The 18,543-nt window shown below is 36.4% G+C and overlaps 2 protein-coding genes across 4 annotated transcripts; both read right to left on the reverse strand.

Moving 5' to 3' along the window:
* Nucleotides 1-7,377: 7,377 nt before the first annotated feature.
* On the reverse strand, nt 7,378-8,538 carry LOC120113679 (uncharacterized protein At3g28850-like). The gene is made up of 2 exons (XM_039134750.1): nt 7,984-8,538; nt 7,378-7,929 (listed from the first exon to the last, which is right to left on the reverse strand). The coding sequence occupies exons 1-2, from the start codon at nt 8,536-8,538 to the stop codon at nt 7,378-7,380; spliced, it is 1,107 nt and encodes a 368-aa protein (XP_038990681.1).
* Nucleotides 8,539-9,215: 677 nt separating this feature from the next.
* LOC120113842 (nuclear pore complex protein NUP1-like) lies at nt 9,216-18,093 on the reverse strand. 3 transcript variants are annotated; one of them, XM_039134894.1, is made up of 9 exons: nt 17,696-18,093; nt 16,978-17,024; nt 15,052-15,146; nt 14,403-14,592; nt 13,987-14,286; nt 13,816-13,908; nt 13,082-13,732; nt 12,442-12,815; nt 9,216-11,260 (listed from the first exon to the last, which is right to left on the reverse strand). In XM_039134894.1, the coding sequence occupies exons 1-9, from the start codon at nt 17,970-17,972 to the stop codon at nt 9,469-9,471; spliced, it is 3,819 nt and encodes a 1,272-aa protein (XP_038990825.1). In that variant the 5' UTR covers nt 17,973-18,093; the 3' UTR covers nt 9,216-9,468. The 3 variants fall into 3 exon arrangements, with proteins under 3 accessions (XP_038990825.1, XP_038990826.1, XP_038990824.1); XM_039134893.1 differs by having other exon boundaries at nt 9,217-11,260; nt 15,052-15,164; XM_039134895.1 differs by lacking the exons at nt 15,052-15,146; nt 16,978-17,024; nt 17,696-18,093 and adding an exon at nt 14,848-15,011.
* Between the last annotated feature and the right edge of the window lie 450 nt (nt 18,094-18,543).

The following is an 18,543-nucleotide window of genomic DNA, read 5'->3' on the forward strand; positions in this document are numbered from 1 at the left end:
AATTCAAAATTCAAACAATTACTGCGGATGCCTAATCTATCTAATCAAGCGACAAATGAGCTTGCGATAACAGAATCCTGTAAACTTCAAAATCACAATACCGTTTGTTTACCGAAAAAATGGATGACAAGAAGCACTTACTACTCGTACATGTAACCTAACTTCCATCAGTATTTTAATTTTATATCAACTAATAAATTGAATCCATTTTCCACAACTCTTCTTTCACTTTATCACCGATCAAACAAAAAAGCAAACTCTGATGATTAGATGAAAATTTCAGAGATAAAGATTTAGTAAGTACCTTTGCGCAGGGTGATCGTAAACTCTTTCGAAGTATCTGTTGAATTTTGTGAAATCCTTGGTAGAGAAGTCAGAAGATAGGTCAGGTTCGGTATTATCCAAAGCAAGAATAGAAAAATATTACTGAACGGCCTGCGGGCTGCGGGGACGGTGGGTCAAACATTCTTGTCGCTACTCGGGTCTTACCTTGCTGGCTCTTTTTGACTTTGACTTCTGCGGTTAAAACATTTTTACCGTTATTATTTTACCATTTAATTTTTAAAATATAAACCTCCCAAAATAAAATTTCAAATAACATAACAAATTTTAAAATTTAATTATTTTATTTGCCATATTTTTATCTACTTTCAATTCTAATTTTAACTTTTATTTTTTTAGTTTACATGTGACATAAAAAATCAAATATATAAAGGATAGTTTTATTTTTAGTGCCACAAATAATAATAAAATAATATCCAGGGTGTCTCATTATGTTGAATAAAGGTGTCTCAATAATTGCTTATTAAATTAATGAGAAATAATAAGTTATCAATAATAGTTGTATTTCAGTTAATTTAGGCAGAAGCAGCTTTCTTGATATTAACGCCACTTCATAATTCTCCATCGAAATTAATGAGCTTTTTAATTATTAGTTTGAAAAATTAACAAAAAAAAAATCCAAACAAATGAAGTATGGGGTATTTACCGAAAAATCATTGATTTTTTTTATTTACGTATCATATATCGTTAGAGAAAATATTACGAATTTAGGATCCTTTGCAGAAAAGCGTGTTCTATACATCTCGTTTTACGTTGATGTGGCGTCACGTGTTGAAAGGCGCGGCCTATAAACAGCGCCTTACGCCAGTTGGAGCCACATCAGCGTAAGGTTCGATGCATGGGTTGCATCTTTCTGCCAGCTAACACACGTGCCAGAAAGGCATGGTGCATGGGTTGAGCCTTTCATAATTGTGTATGAATTTCTCGACTTTTAAACTTTTCCTTCGGCTATAAATAATATGCTCTCAACCTGTAAACATCACCAAGCAATCCTCTTATATTTTATTCAGAACTTCGTTCGATCTTTCGTTGTAAGGTAATTTTTTTAATATATAATTTTTTTATATATATGATTATTTGAAAAAAATTATTGTACTAATTATTTTCTATTAATTTTTATAGTTGTAAAATTGGAAAACGGGATCATACCTCGAAACATTTTTGCCGATACGGTAATAATATAAAATTATATTATTTAAATTATTTATGTTTATTTGTAAAAAAAATTATTGCGTTATATTTTAATTCATATATTATTTATTTAATTAGACTTATTTTACTTTTTTTGGCAGATATGAAATTGTCTCCCTTTCAAACTCTCAGAATGACGTAAATTTCAGCTATTGTTTACTATGATGGAGAAATTTGTGAAGATGAAACTGGCGTTGTGTTCGTATCAAATCATTCTGTTAACATATCTTTCAAGAGAAACATAACTCTTGAGGAGCTAATAACGAAGATTTCAAGGAAGGTTCATGTTGGAAGTACTAGAAGATTGTCATCGCTTCAGTACATATTTCCAATATCAGTGTTTCCGTTAACTTATACAACGTTCGAACTATCGATCGATGATGATGTTGAAATGATTGTTGATTCTCAAAATCATTATTCAGACTCCGATACAGAGATGTATACAAAGTTTGTTAAAGTGTGTGATGTTCGGGGTATGTCATTAAGCTCCCTCTATAAGCTGTCTCAACAAACTGATCAAGTTAACAGCCCAACTACAGTAATGTGTAATGATTTTAACGCCATAATGGGAAATCTGCATCATGGTGACATCACATCAAGTTCAATGGGGAGACATCATCAGCAACTCCTTACGATATTTACCAAGGTGTGTCCATAAACAATCTGTATGGCAACATCGCGTCCAGTTCAAGGGGAATGCATTCATCTGCCAATTTCTTTGACCTAAATATGGAGATGCCCTTGACACAACAACCTGTGCAGTTCCGCAGGGAGGTGACTATCTGTCTCGATGAGGATTTATTCGTATAACTTGTTCTGACTCCTCACTGTCATCATCATCACCACCACCACCACCACCATCGTCGTCGTCGTCGTCGTCATCAGGAGCATATACATTTTGTTAATGAAGAACTGATGACGATGTAACACCTCCATAGAATAAGGACCCTGTAGGTGTATGACTGACTATCTCACCACTCATAAAAATTTGGGAAAACTGAGAAAACACAGACATCGATTGGTGAGAAAACTGTACATGAGGTGTCTGTGCGGCGGCCATCGGTAGTGAGGCTGAACCTGCCAAATAACTAGTATATGAACCCCAAGTCGAATCTGCAAACATAGAACCATAATATCTTCCATGAGGGGTCATATAATTCTGTGGCGGTGGCGATATTTGGTATAGGAATGGCGGTAGCAACATCTGGTATGGGAACGGCGGTAGCGGCATCTGATATGGCTGCGGACCCATATGAACTGGTTGTGGGGTGTACATCGTTGCAGACGGTGGCTGCTGTGAAGGTTCCAGTGTTGTAGCTGACGACGAATCGAAAGCACCTACTCTCCGTCCACGAGTCGAGGGACGATGGGATTGTGACGGTGCACATCTCTGTCGACGTCGATGAATTCTCCGTCCTCATGTATCCTCTGAAAGTAGGAACAGTTTCCCGCTACTGTTGAACCACTCGTAATAACCATCTGCAACCGTCAAATGGTCCACATAAATGGGTTCTCTATGGGGAATGTGCCGACGTCGATCCTCCCATATCATTACCCACTCATAATGCTTCAGCAGTTAATCTATATCTTTTTTACCGCGTCGATCAATGTTATGCAACTCGTTGAGATTTTGAGGTGCTTCCGAAATTGATTGTACAAAACCAAATTGTCAGAGCACGCGATCAGTGGGTGCCACTCGAAAATCGCATAAAAGATCAGAGGGACCACCGTCATCCAAACATCTAAAGGGCCCCTTAACTCATGTGGGATGCAAATCCTCATATCATTAATATAAGGAGCCCATTTAAACTAAAACAAATATATATAATTCTTATCAAAATAATAATATAATTATATAACGATAATACAAAATAGATTTTCAAACATTTAAATACATACCTCTGTGCCAGCCTTCTGATCAATTAATAGCCTCATTACTTCTAATTCATCAGGTATATCTCGATGATTTTTCCTGTCAATAGACCATATTCAAGGAAATAAATTTTATTATATACTAGATAAAATTATTAATATATGAAATCAGTAATGTAATTACCTCAATAATAGCGGGAATAATAACGTGTTATTCACAATAGGACATAAAAAGGGCATGCGATACCATGCCCAATACTGCAACAAAATGAGACATTCACCGATAGTATTTTTCCTATAGTCAGTATAGCTCGACACATTTCCCTTTACAGGAATGCCAAAACTGCCGAGCCCTAACTTAATATTCCAGTCAGATGAAAATCGGCGAGATGTCGCAATCACATACAGTAAACTTGGTTGCGTGATTTATCCGGCATCAGCAGCCCTCCTATCAGCTGTAGTATGCATGCCTGTGCATACTTTTTTATCTGATCCTCCGAGGCATGCTCACTCAAATTTTGAAAATTTGCATCCAACCAATTTAACTGAATCCGATCACCGTTAAAATTTGGTGGGACACCTCCTAGATATTCCTGGCACAATGAATTCCAATTACCATGTGTAACCCCTGAAAGCACATCTCCATCCACCGAAAGCCCCAAGTGCATAGAAACATCCTCCAGCATAATCATGCATTCTCCGCACGAAAGATAGAATTTGTGTGTCTTCAGTCTCCATCGCTCGACTAACGCAGAAATCAGGTTTGGTTCTATCTTACAGTTGCCTTCATATCTACCTACGTAACCGAATCCAACTTTGACTAAATATGGTCAGACACGGGTTGGTATCTCTAACGTAAGGTTACAAATAAAATGATCTAATATACGATCACTCTCCTAAAATTATTAATAATTAAAAAAATTAATATATAAACTAATAATAAAAAAATAAAAAAATAAATTATTACTATTAATTTAAATTAAAATAGAGTTTAAAACTATTATCGTATCAACAAAATGTCTCGAGATATGATTTATATCCAAACGAAGCATACCGCATTCCATTTTATAACTACAAAAAAATAATATAAAATAAATTAATAAAATACTAAAATATTAATTTAATGGAATATAATATAATATATTACATTACAAATAAAATTTGATCGGGTTTTAGCTTTAAGAGGGTTTAGTTTTTATATGGTTTAAGAGGATTTGGTGTGATGGAAATAGTTGAAAGGGGGTATTTATAGGATGCGATGGAGTTTGGGCGGATGGGTAGGGGGAGTATGAACGGTTGGGATTTAATTATGAAAGGCGCGGTCCTTGTACCGCGCCTTTCATAGATGTGGCTCCAGCTGGCGTAAGGCGCGGTTCATGGGCCGCGCCTTTCTGTAAAGAGTGCTAGATCCGTAATATTTTCTCTAACGGTGTCTGACACGTAAATAAAAAAATCAGTGATTTTTCGGTAAATATGGCATGAAGCAAAGTATTTTTTTATTCGATCAAAATAGTTTTATATTACACTATAGCATACCTAATATATACATAAAGAAAATGATAAATGACATATTTAATAATCTAATTATTTAATTGATTTTATTTTAGTTATTTAATTATTTTTTTAAAATTCATATCAAATATTATGTTTTAGTTTTATTTTAGTTAATTATCGTTAAAAATTAACAGAATTATTGAATTAAATTTTAAAAAAAAATTCTATTGATGATATGATATTATATTATGATGACACATCAGTATTTTTGTCAGTTTTTAATGGTGGATGACCATAATGAAACTAGAACGTAATATTATGTATGATTTAAAAAAATAGTTAGGTGATCAAAACAGAATCATTCGGATAGCTAGGTGACTAAATATGTAGTTTATCCTAAAGAAAAATATAAAATAATATGGACGGGTCCCGCTGACGCTGGTATTCGTGGATGGAACTGATTGGTTAAAAAAGAAAGAATCGGACGGCTGAGATGAAGGGATAGGGACAAAGAGTAAAAGAAAAAAAGGGAAGCAATGAGCGTAGGGCATGCGGATTGTGGAATTGTTGGTAGGTGAGGTAAAAGCATGATTAGAGATTGAGAATGACACCTCATTTTGTTTGTTATACTAAAATAATATAGATAGGGCATCTTTATCCTGCAACCTCATCATCTTATCCCTTTTATTTTATTCATCAAAAGATATTAGGTTGTCCAAAAAAAATTCATTTTATATATTATAGGATTTCTTTTTAGAAAAAAAATAATTCTTACTAGGTTTGGCATAAAAAATTGTTATCATATTAATTATTTAGTTAAATTAGATATTAGATCCTTTACATAATATTTAAAGTTCGAAATCTATAGATAAAAAAAATAGTTTAGAAGGGCACGACTTGTAATGAATTTATATAATATCCAATTCAAATTAGTTTAGATTCAATGTCTATAGTTACAAAAAAGTTTGCTAAATCATCTAAGATATATATATATATATATATATATATATATATGTATGTATGTATATGTATGTATGTCAAGAACTTCCAGAGGATCAAAGGTCGGATGCGATGAGCAGCATGATTTTTAAGACCCGGTCTACAAGTGTGCTGCGACGATTTGTCAGTTGCAAAGGCAAGTGAATGAGCTTCAAGCACAGTTAGCCAAAGCACAAGCTGAAGTCGTCAACATGCAATTGAACATGAATGTTTACTTTGTCGAAAATATACTGTTGCAAAACGAGATATTAGCACTGATCGGAAAATATTAGATGAAATATATAAAAGAGACGATAATCATGTGATATTAACCGTTATGTTATAAGTGAGTTCACTCCGATGTGTGTAATCACTATAATAGATGAATGGTCCCTCAAAGTTAGTACAACTCTTAAAGTTTCGTACACTTTAAAGATGGAGTAGACTTTAATAATATTCTTCTCTCAAAATTCGAAATTAGAACTTAAAAAAATCATGAAAACGTTAAGAAGAAAAATAATGTTTCAAAATAAATATTTACTTGAGACATCAATTGAGAAGATTTGCACACTATTTATAAGTTAAGTAGTGAGGGCAAACGTCATTTCATTCAACAACATTAAAATACTATTAAACAAAAATTAAACTATCATTAAAATGCTAATTATGAGCATTAACAACACACTTTATATGGAGATAAGACAGTGGTCTCCAACATATTTCTCTAGGTTTTCTTCGAAAATTATATTCTGATTGTCATTTTTTATTTATCGAGTGATGTAACCTATGTAATATCACAAAATTTTCGGAGTTTCATATCTTTCGAATTCGTCATTTCTTCAAAACTTCTTCTCCTTCATATAGTTACAGAACTTGACGTGACATCTGACATGCTTATAAAATCTGTTAAAATCAAATTCAGATTCAGTCAACCAACCTCCTGTAATAATCATAACCTAAGCTTTAACACCAACAACGGGGATTAGAGTATGGACCTTCATGTAAGACTGAGAAGGGTATCCTGAATACTTTCTCTCTCAACCTCCACACTATTTATGATCGTCAGCTCGTCAATCTTTATTCAACCATTCTCTACCCAAATTAAGAATAACTGATTTATAGTCGTCGAACTCCATAGTTTACCATCAAGAATATATATTGGGGGTAATATAAAGTGAAGGATGTAGTTTACTTTGTTAAACTTTGGGCAAAGTAGATACTCCTTTATCCTTGTAATTTTTGAAGTTTGGAAGAAAGAGAATCTATATAGACAAACAAATCCCAAAATTGAAGATTATGTACCAAATTTGTTAATTCAAAATAAAAATTTCAACGGCTGTTATGTATCTGTTCAGAGTTACATTTGCAGGTCCGACTTGTCAACAAAATGACTTTGAAGTTTGATGTTTGAGGGGGGGGAAAAGCATGCAGGCATGATACAGTGGTTGAGCGTATCAATCAAATTTACATTACTGTTAAAGGATTCAGAGAAACAATGTTTTACAGCCGGTAAGAAGAAGAATCAAGAGAAGAAATTCGGCGGCAATGGGGGCAAATAATCAGACCGTTCTCATTGCACCGCGTACATGTACTGGACGACAAGCCATCATCGGCAATGATCTTGTGACTGCCATTACAGACAAAACAAAGCAGAAACCGAACACCTCCACATCCTTCACAAGCTCCAGTACAAGTATCAAGAGGGATGCCATTGAAGAGTACCTTAAGCTTCCCCTTCTCATGCAATGTAACAACTTCGTCGGCTCCACCAATGTATCTCCCTTTAACGAAGAGCCTCGGAGGCATCACTTTTCCACCCAAAATCCTCCATAGTTCTTCCCTGTACTCCCTATGCATCGATACGTCTCTTTCGACGAAAATCACTCGGAAACTCTCCAACAGGAACCGCAAGCTGTTGCAGTCCTCGAAGGTCTTTCGTATTCCTTTGAGAGTCGTCGTGTATAAAATGACGGACCCCTCGTCTCCGGCTGGACATTTCTCTTCGAAATCTAATAGGGGATCGACGTTCGGAGTCTCTTCCTCGATTATTGCCTTTTTCTCAGCTCCTTTTCTGGTGGTTTCATCACTGCCTTCCAGGGTTCTTACCTTCTTCTCAAGAACACTCTCTTCCTCGATTCTTGTCCTCCTCTCTTCTTCAATCATCTTCATATGCTCCTTCACGGCTTGCTCAAAGGCAGCCAGTAGGTTAGGGTCAAAGAGGGTACAAGAATTCAAATCCGGCTTCCGGAAACACGACACATCGATCTCCGATAACGGGGCGCAACTCTGCCTACAATTCGCATTCTTTTTCTCAACATTAGGCGTAATATTCTCTTTGTCGTCAACCTCTTCACTAAAACCCAATTCTTCTTCGTGGTCATCAGTATCAAGATCTTTCATTAGGTCTATTACATCAATGACTTCAGGCAGATTCTCGACGGCACTTACAGAGCTCTCTTTGATATTTTCTTGTTCCGGTACTGATTCTTTGACGAACAACTTGGGTTGTTCATTGGGAATTGGGGCCTTGGGACAAGAATCTATTAACCCATCTATCGAAAATACTTGAAGAACTCGATCTGCCTTTAGGTAACCAACTGGTTTGATTGATTTAAGCTTCTTCAAGAGCTTTCCTTTCACACCATTCATTCTTTCTTCCATTTTTTTTAATTTCCCGCTCCAGATGTCAAATTTAATCTGATTCGGGACAGGAAGCAAGAAAAATAAAAATAAAATCGACGATTTGGTGTTCGAATCTAACAAAAGACTGAGCTTTCAGTTTTGTTTAATGCAGAGAGAGCGAGTGAGGGAAGGGGAAGAGTTTTCAACGGCTAGAAAGATTAAACTTTTAAAATTAGAATCCGATGTAGACAAAAATTACTTCTGGAAAGGTAAGTTGAGTTGCATCCATAAGATAAATGCCACGTGGGTAAATGATAGTGGAGGGACACGTGGGAGGTAGCGATAGGGGAGTTTGATGGGAAATATGAGAATCAAGGGCAACGGTCATAATTTGCTTTGGTGACCTATACACTCGAGCATCTGCTACCTTTCTATATTAGCTTTCCGTTTTAAATACTCTCTCACTCGTGAATCAGTTACATAAATATTAAGAATAAATTGATTTTGTTGTATGAAGTTGTCTCTTCTGACAAACAAGTATGTTTGATCAATTGATACATACATGTTTGGTCTTAATCTTTATAATTAACCCCAACGCACAATGCAGATTACTAAAAGATAAATGCAAAACAAGCGGTGAAGTTCTTATCAAGAACATCTAAAAAATGTAATGTTACAAAAAATGCAAGGGTACACTAACAATTCACGGTAGCTGAAACCTGAATGAAAATCTCTCATATAACCAAATTAGAATCTCTCTCTATGCTACTAACTCCAACACCATACAAATTGTGACAAGCTTCTGCCACAACTCTAAGATTGGAAAACTGTATATTCATGCTTGTGCAGAACCGGCACGATTTTTCTAAGTTCCCACTGGCATGGCTACACCGCATAGAGCAACGGTCATCAGGTGTTTTTCTCCTCTACCATCATAATTAAGAGGATACCTACCATAATCATGCCTTTCTACTTCTTCCGCTGCCTGCGGACTTTCACAAATCTTCTGGTAGACTTGTCACCATCGCTTGTGCCCAAGGAGAAGCTCCCTCCAGCACCAAATTCCTGACTGCTGGAAGCCTGGAATGGAGATGGATTATGTGATGTGGTTGGTTGGGCACCAAATTGAAACGTTGCTCCTGCTGGGTTTGATGCACCAAAAGGAGACCCCGATGCGGGTGGTGAGATTGGCAGTTGACCGAATGTTGGAACAGTTGTTGAAGCCTGAGCAGTGTCATCTGCCATAGTATCCTCCATTTGATCATTATTACTAGATGGAGTTGACCCAAACACCAAGCCGTAACTGGTGTTACCAAACACATTCTGTGATGGAGTAGCAACTGCAGCTGGAGTTGACCCAAACACCAAGCCCGGATTGGTGTTACCAAACACAGACTGTGACGGGGTAGCAACTGCAGCTGAAGTGAAAGAAAATATGGAGTTTGAGGAGGCACCAGTGGACAACCCAAAGAGTGCAGGTGCAGTGCTAGGAGCAGAAACAGAAGCCGATGATCGAAAGGAAAATCCTGATGATGATGATGAATCAAATACGGGTGACTTAGGGGCTTGCCAATTGGAGCCAAATGTTCCAGAAGCAATGCCACTGCCAGAGCTCAAAGAACATTTTTCAGAAGCAAAAAAACTCATTCCAAAAGTAGCTCCCGAACCAAAAGGTTTAGCTACAGAAGCTGATGACCCGAACATTGAACTGCCAGAAGCAAAGGATGTATTCCCAGCCATTCCAAATGAAGAAAACTGAATGGGCGTGCTTTGAGTCGAGGTACCAAAGCCAGTTCCAGCAGCAAATGCTTGGGTATTAACAGCATTAAAAGTATTTAAACCCTGTGTCTGCATAGTAGATCCAGATGTAGCAGGAGAACTGAATCCAAAGATGTTGCTTCCTGTGCTAGTGATTGAAGCTGTAGTGGAAAAAGTACTACATCCTATACTAGCTATTGACAAAGATGTACCGCCAAAAATACTCCTGCCTGCATCTGTATTTGCCGATGTACCACCAAAGATACCACTGCCTGTGTTCGTCACTATGTTTGTGCTGCTGCTGAAAAAGCCACTTCCAGAGTTTGTGATGTTGGAAGATGTGTCATTGGGCATGCTACTTTCAGAGCTTGTAACTATAGCAGCCGTACAGCCAGAAGTGCTGCTAGTGCCTGTAACTGCAGATGAACCACCAAAAATATTACTTCCAGAGCTAGTAAAAGCAGAATTACTACCAAACGGACCAACATTGCCAGAGCTTTTATCCTGGGTCTTCGCTTCAGCTCCTTCCCTTGAAGTTGCTGATAAGGTTGAAACTGCAGCTGATGGGTACACAGAGGATGCAAACTTGAAAACAGGTGCAGCAGTAGAGGATGAGACTGAAGCAGCAACTGAGGGGCTGCTGCTTGTACTGCCAATGGTGGTGACATTGGCAGTTGTGGATGCAGTGGCAGCATCAAAAGTGTCACTGTTGGTGCAGGATACATGTTTGATAGAACCACTAGATGAACTTTGGCCATTATTGGGGATTAGAGCTGGTGTTGGCAAAGAGTAAGAAAAAGGACTTGAAGCAAGAGTCCCACTACTCAAAGTAAAACTATTCTTCGAGGTACCAAACATGAAGATGCTTCCAGCTGACATCGAAGTTGATACAGAAGTGGATATTGCTGTTTCAGGGGGCCTGAATAAGATCCCAGTTGGAGTGTTCTCCTTACCAGTTTTATCTGCCAAATAATTGGTTGTACCAGGAACAGAAGTAGCAAAGCTGCATATTAAACAGAAAAGGGCTTAAACAATAAATATATATTCTGATAGACTGATGTTTCCAAAAGAAGCAATATTTTGTGGTTATTAGCTAAGTAAGAAAGTGACTAGAGATAGACTAGTTAGGTATGCACACCTTTTTTTATCGCACCTGATTTCTTACTAGAACCTCGTAAGTCTTGGCAACAATTTCAATTGGGTTAATTATACATTTAATACATTACAGTCAAATTCTTGGTTTGGCACTTTAGATTAAAAACTAGAAATTCAATATTAAATTTTAGGTACCAAATCAAGGAAATGGATATAATTCAAGCACCAAATACATAGTTAGCCATTTCAAAACTAAATGCTCAATGACTGAAAAGATGTCATTTTAATTTTAAGTCTTTATAAAAGAAATATCGGTAATTTAAGTAAGCCACCAATCCTCCCAATTCACAACCCTTCTGTTGCACACCTCAACCTCATCATGCAAACCTAGAGAACTACTGTCCTGGAAGTTAGCTCCGGGATAAAGGATTCCAACAATCAAAGATCAAATATCCCAAGTGACGCAAGAACTACAACAACCAAATGTCTATTATCATAATCCTGATTTTCTATTTCCAAATTCAAAGTAGCAGCTTTTATCAATCTGACAAGGAAAATTTTCCCCATTCTTATTCTTCTTAACCTCAAGGTAGTGGAGGTAAAAGTTTGAAGGTAAAAGAAGGTAAAGCATTGGTGGAAGGTAAGGAAAATAAGCAGAGAATAAACCTCCCTTTACCATGTTTGAGCATGAGAAGGACTTGGTTGAATCTTTACGAATTAGCAACAGCTTACAGTGACATGAAATCTTCATTCAAAAAGCCTTTCGATGGGTAACATACAGGAGGATCCAAGTAAAAATCAGTAAATGTTATACTCTATTTTCAAAGTAGGAGGATTTCACAAAATTTAGAAGTGACGTCTCACAAGGGAGGTGGAATTGGTTAGATTCACATCCTTTTATAAGAACTCCCAAACATGGTAATTTACTCCCTTGAAATCAACTGTCCCTCAGTCTATTCCACTGAACCCACTGTTAGTAATTCCATGTACAATGCCTGCTGAGGCAAAAAGAGAAAGGCAGGGAAAGAGAAGGCAGAGTAAAAGACCTTCCAAGCAAGAAATGATGAGTAACTGGATGTATACACCAACCTGCTTGTGTTCTCCAGTTTTGTGTCTGAATTTGCAGTGAACTTAGCACCTGAAGGTTCACTAGCTGATGAAGTTTCATCAACATTGGAAGACGCAAAGCGAAACATGGAAGTAGAAACATCTGACTCTTTAGCTAATGCAACTTTCTCCCCAAAGCTAAGCATAGAAGTGACCTTTGGTTCCTCTGGGACAGAATCTTCCTTAGTTGTTGAAGTTGACTGAGATGCCAACAATGCTGCTGGCAGAGATGAAGTGGCAACCTTTGGCTTCTCTACGGATATAGAAGCAGCAGCAGCAGCACTCTTACTTCCTTTACCAAGTGTAGCAGATGCAGCTCCATTGGGATACCCATCATCATCCAGATCCAGATAATCCTGTGATAGACCATAAATTTTTGAAGTCATAAAAATGGAAACAGAACAACTGAAATATCAATGAAGCTTATCAATTTTCTTTGTCAATCTGAAAGAAACTATTGAAGAACTTTTCTTCCAGCATCTTTGAATCAAAACAATAGCACTTGATAGGCAGAAGTAACTGAAGGACATTTGATCATTAATATACTACTCTTTATCACCCAAAAGTCATAACCATAAAGGATATAGGACATCAATTATATCTGTTTACCCATAATGCATACCTCATTTGCACTAATCTGAAAACCCTGTCTCTTTTGTTCAGGTGGCTGTATAGCAGACTTGATAACAGAGGAATCAGCAGCTTTACCATTAGGCTCATTATCCTTCATTAAACTACCAGTAGCTATACCACTCAATGCAGGAACTGATTTATCAGAGAGAGCAACCAACATTGTTGAGCCATTTCCTTTAGCTTTATCACGGTTGTAAGACATAGAGTCTTGAGCATCAGGCAGCACCATGTGAGAATCACTCAGCTTGTCACTACCATGCATACCCAGAAATTTTGAAGAATCTACATTCTCGAGGCTTTTAAGAGATTGCCCATTTAGCGTAGATGGTGACAACTTAGTACGTGATTTTTCCCCAGGGGAGACTAACTTGTCAAGTTGCTGTAATATTTTTGAAGCCACTTCAGAAGACTTGGATGGAACAGGGGTAAAACTAGTTCCAGGACTGCTGTTATCCCCATTCTCAGCTAGAGCATTTGGACAAGTTGAACTGGTGCCAGCTACTTGCATGAATAGAGGATTAGAAGAAGCAGGTGAGATTGAGTGTTTTGTAGAAAGAATGTTGGATTTCTGACGAATCCGGCGAATAGGGCCAATTGATCCTATATCATGGTCTAACACTGAACTCCTGCGCTTTAAAACCTGCAAGGGAAAGAGATATATCCAGTGACTTTCTCTAAATGAGAAACTCTCAAAAAGAGAATATAAAAGTCCTGAATCAGTACCCCTTGACTAGAGCCAGAAATTCTATTTTGCTCCCATGCACTCCGAGAAGATGGTGATGGTCCACCAAAAGCACCACTTGCAGTGCCAGCACCCTAGGGAAGACTCGAGCAACTATAATAAGAAACATAATACAAAGTTATGAAAGAGAAACTGATCGTTGAGAATTGAACCTTGTGGACAACTGCTGAGTTGGCTCTGGAATAAGGTGTCCGTGCCATGCTATATATTGCAGATCTGCCCCATGATCTTGGGGTCACAAAACCATTTCCAGGACTCCCAACATGGCCCGATCTCGGCACAAGAGACGTTATGGGTGACTTAGAAGGGAAACTTCTATTGTTAAGTAAAGCTGAATCTGCCATAGGCACTTGATTGTGTGATCTAAGCAGAGAAACAGATACTTTTTGAGGCCTACTGCCCATGTAAGCTTTTGCAAGCTCAGCAGGTGAAGCAACATCCTCATCAAGGACCTGTAATACCAAGGAAGTTTTATTTTCCATCTTTTAATTTAAAATAATAAATTGTAAAACCCACTTAAGGGCATGTTACTCAAAAGCAAAATGAAGGATAGAGAACAACTCCTTACAGTTGAGCAGACAACAGGTGTGGAAATAAGATGGTTCTCAGTACCATTTTCTCTAACTGGGGTCTCTGGAAGCTTTTCTTCCTTGTCAAATGATACCACTGGTTTCACTTTAGAAACCATGTCTTCATTTCCACCAGGAAAGTCAACAGTTCTTGAATGTAGCAAAGTCATCAAACGATCAATTTCAGATCTGCAAAAGAAAAAGATTATTCATTAGGGAACTTAGAAAATTCATGTTGACAGAATTACTAGTCAAGCATAAAGAAATATGATATGCCCACCAAAATAGGGCAGGTGAAGTTTATTCCAATTAAAGCTGAAGCATGAAGGAAAATCACAAAGCATGACACCAGCATGTATAGATTGGAAATTAGGTAGCACAGCAAAAGGTTGCATGAATAACTAGAATAAGCAAATGCATGAAAAGATTCAATCGAATTCATACTCTCAGCCTTTCTTCCAGGCGAAGGAAACTGAGAGAAAAGGAAACTCCCGAATCCTAAAGCAAAAGAGGACACAATCACAAACTACAAATTATCAGAGTAAATGCCACCAACTTGATTTAGCAAAGATATCTTAAAACAAATTAGCTCAATTAACCATGCATTTCAGCTTGGCATCAATAGGATGCAATTATAGATCATCTTGCCTGGTAAATGTCTTGTGCTTCAAAATTTCTTCATGTTCAGCAACTCCACCTTCATCAGTATGATTACTGGGATTCCCACATTCCAGATTGGCTCTTTGCACAATAATAGGATCCTGTGAGGAAAAATTCAAAAAAATAAAATAAAATTGACAGTACATAAGTTGGGATCATCATAGAGAAATCATAAAGGTGAGAAACGAAAAAAACTCATCAGAACAATATCATATCGCAAAATTGATGGTTTACAAGAATGTAACTTCTTCACACATAATGAATAAAAGTGAGATATGACCACTTTGGACAAAATCTGTCCCTAACACTTGGTGCAAGTGACCCACTATCTATGTTCTGTAGCTCCAAAGCATACCAAGAAGCATGTGTCTAGTTTAAAAAACGAGCACTCTATGTCGCACTTACAACTGCATTAAATCTCAGAAGTGTTTGGTGAATAGAAAAGAGGATGTAGTCTGAAAAATAAGAATGAAACAATGGAGAGAAAGATGAATGTGGTTAATGATGAAATGATGTTACAAGCCATATGGATTCCTCAAGTTGAATTCCCAATGAGGTGAGGTACAGAAGAACGCAGCCTGATGATGGCTTTTAAAAAAATTGGTTACCAATATGATTGGCTTTGTATATTGCAATTTGCCTCAACATGCTATTGCCTTGGAGACAATGATTGATGACTGTAATAGAGCTGAAAACAGAAACACATCAAGCTACATTGACGCAAAAAGACAAACATAAGCATACACCACGGTAGGCACATTTTTATCAAGCCAAACAAAGCATATGATCATGTACAAATTTAATAAAAATTGTCTATTAATCATCATTTTTGCTCTAAGTTTCACTTCATAAAAGTTATTTTACTTTTTTTTTCATTTTAAAATTCATTTGGTTTAATGAAGTCTAAGTCTCTTATTTTATTCGAAACAAATTAAAAGAATATCACACTCTTTTCTACATCCTACGGTACTTCTCTATTAAATTAGTGAAACACTATTTTAGCTTCTCTTCGCAAATGTTTTATCAAATAGTAATTCTTATAGAAATGTCAAACAAACCAAAAAGGATCTTGATTTAAAGATATTAAAATTACTCATGTTTGTCAAACATTCTTCTTGCGTTCTGCTAAGAATAATCGATACCAAATATTTTCACCATTTTGATTCTCTTGAAAAGTTATTCTAGATACTGAAAAGATATTCAAGAAATCAAAAACTAAGCAACCAACGTTTTAAAAAAATGCGAACAGAAAATGTTTTAAGAAGCCAAAACACCCTAAAATTTCCATAATAATGCAACTGCACTCAAACTCAATTGCAAAGAAATGCTATATGCCTATATATATGAGAACACAATTCAAAAAAGCAGAGGTCAGTGATAAATTGATAATAGATTGTGAGGGTAATGCACAGAACCTGCAGAAATCTGTTAAAGATTCAACACATCTATGTATCTAAGAGGGTATAAGAATATGATTCTTAAATTCCTCTTTTGACAAACCCGTTCATTTGAAAATGATCACTAAACTCATGTTGTTATGTAGTCCAACACACAATTTGTACTGAATTTAAAATCCAAATATACCCTTTCAAATTCAACTTCGGTAATGCAACCTAGAGCCTAATCAATCTTCCAACAAAGAAAATGTTTGAACTTGAAAGTATAGCGCTGACAGACTTTAGCACCCAACACAAAGATAATACCAGAACATAGCATCTTCTACATGCATTATGCAGAACAAAAAATTTAGTACTACATGTTCAAACTTCAAAGATTCCAAAAAAAATAAAGAATTGGCTCTATATGTTCAAAGTTTGCAGTTAACAGTTATTCATTTTTCAACTGAAAAAATATTAAAACCAAAGCTAACAGGAACATAAACACTAGGTTTAAATATTTAACTCGAATACTTACTGTTGAAGTTGCTGTGGGTGAATTCTCCCTTGCTTCCTGATTAGTCTCTGATGAGATTATTACATGCAATGTTTAATCAACACCACCAAAAATCAAAACCTGATTAATGGTAATTCAAACTTCTAGATGCCAGACACAAAATAATTCATAAAAGACTAAAATACTGTAACTACCAATCTATAATTAACTGTGGCTAACATATCCCCATCATTAATTTACAATAAGATATTTAAGAAAAATATTATACATTTTAAGCATATTTGACTTCTTCATTCATTAAATAAGTACACATAATTCCCAATTTAAAGTAACATCAGTAAATTAGGAACCGCTGCACAGGTTCTCAGCCATTATTTGGGCCATTAGGGAGTTATTATTCATTTTCAAATGAAACATACATTGACTAATAAATAATATCATCCAAAAAAAAGAAGAAAAAAACTGCTTTCATTTCAATATCACCGCCACAACGATAAAGATAATTAATATTCATTGTAACAATTATTATAAAAATTTCAAGGGGTAGCACGCAAAAGTAAAAATATGATTCTCAAATGCTCTCATCAATTAGAAACCACAAATTCCGAAGCAAATATTAACAGACAACCACTCGAAACTCCCATAACTAAAGCAACAAAAATGAGCCCATTTCCACTACCCAGAAAAGTGTTCTTTCCAATTTAGAAACAATGAAAGAGAGTCGGGGAATAAACCTCACCTGACTCCGGCGCTTCCGGTGGATGGGGCGGAGAAAGAGTGAGCCGTTTCCAAAAGACGGAGGCGAAGAGCCTGTGAGCACTGGAAGTAATAAGCCTCTGCGCTGGATCCACCAGTTTCGATAACCAGCCATTCCTATCTCCGCTACTGCCGGGGTTCCTAATTGCGGTTGGTGGTCGATCGTACGGTGTTGTCCTCCTAAACGGCCGTTTCCTGAACTTTCCACCGGCTCCAAATCCGCCTTCGTACGGGTTACTCTCCTCACGTGGTGTCGCCATCGGAGAAACAGAAAAGAGATGGAAGGTTTTGAGGATTTTGAAGAAGCAAGAGAAAATGTGCCGTTAATTAGGGTTTTATTGAATATTGTACGAAGAAAGGGGGAAAGGTGAAATAAAACAAAACAAAGAAATGGGGGACTAAAAGTATTTCTACGGTAAGTATACGTCTTTTTAAATGGTAAAAAGATATTTGATTGAAATTTAACGGTTCTGATTTGACGCTCCCTTTTTGGTTTTTTATAGATACCAACTAACTTAAGAAAATCTGAGAGCTCCTAAATAAAACCACTAACTTACGGCAAAGTGAACTCAAGCCGTTGGATGGGCGTTTTGGTTAGACGATGTAAATTCAGCCGTTGGATAAAAAAGAAAAAGATAATAATATGAAAGGAAATATAAAATACTGATCAATAAATTTATTTTAGGTTAGATAAATGGCGAGAGCGTAAATAATAAAAAATATCAAAGATTTTATTAAAATTGTATATTTAAAAAAAATATTTTTAAAATTATTAATTAAAAATGAATTTTTAATAATGTGCTTTGACAATAACTAAATAATAATTAAATA

The sequence above is a fragment of the Hibiscus syriacus genome, unplaced genomic scaffold (assembly GCF_006381635.1).
Source record: "Hibiscus syriacus cultivar Baekdansim isolate YM2019G1 unplaced genomic scaffold, ASM638163v2 tig00110213_pilon, whole genome shotgun sequence".
NCBI classification, from domain to species: Eukaryota; Viridiplantae; Streptophyta; class Magnoliopsida; order Malvales; family Malvaceae; genus Hibiscus; species Hibiscus syriacus.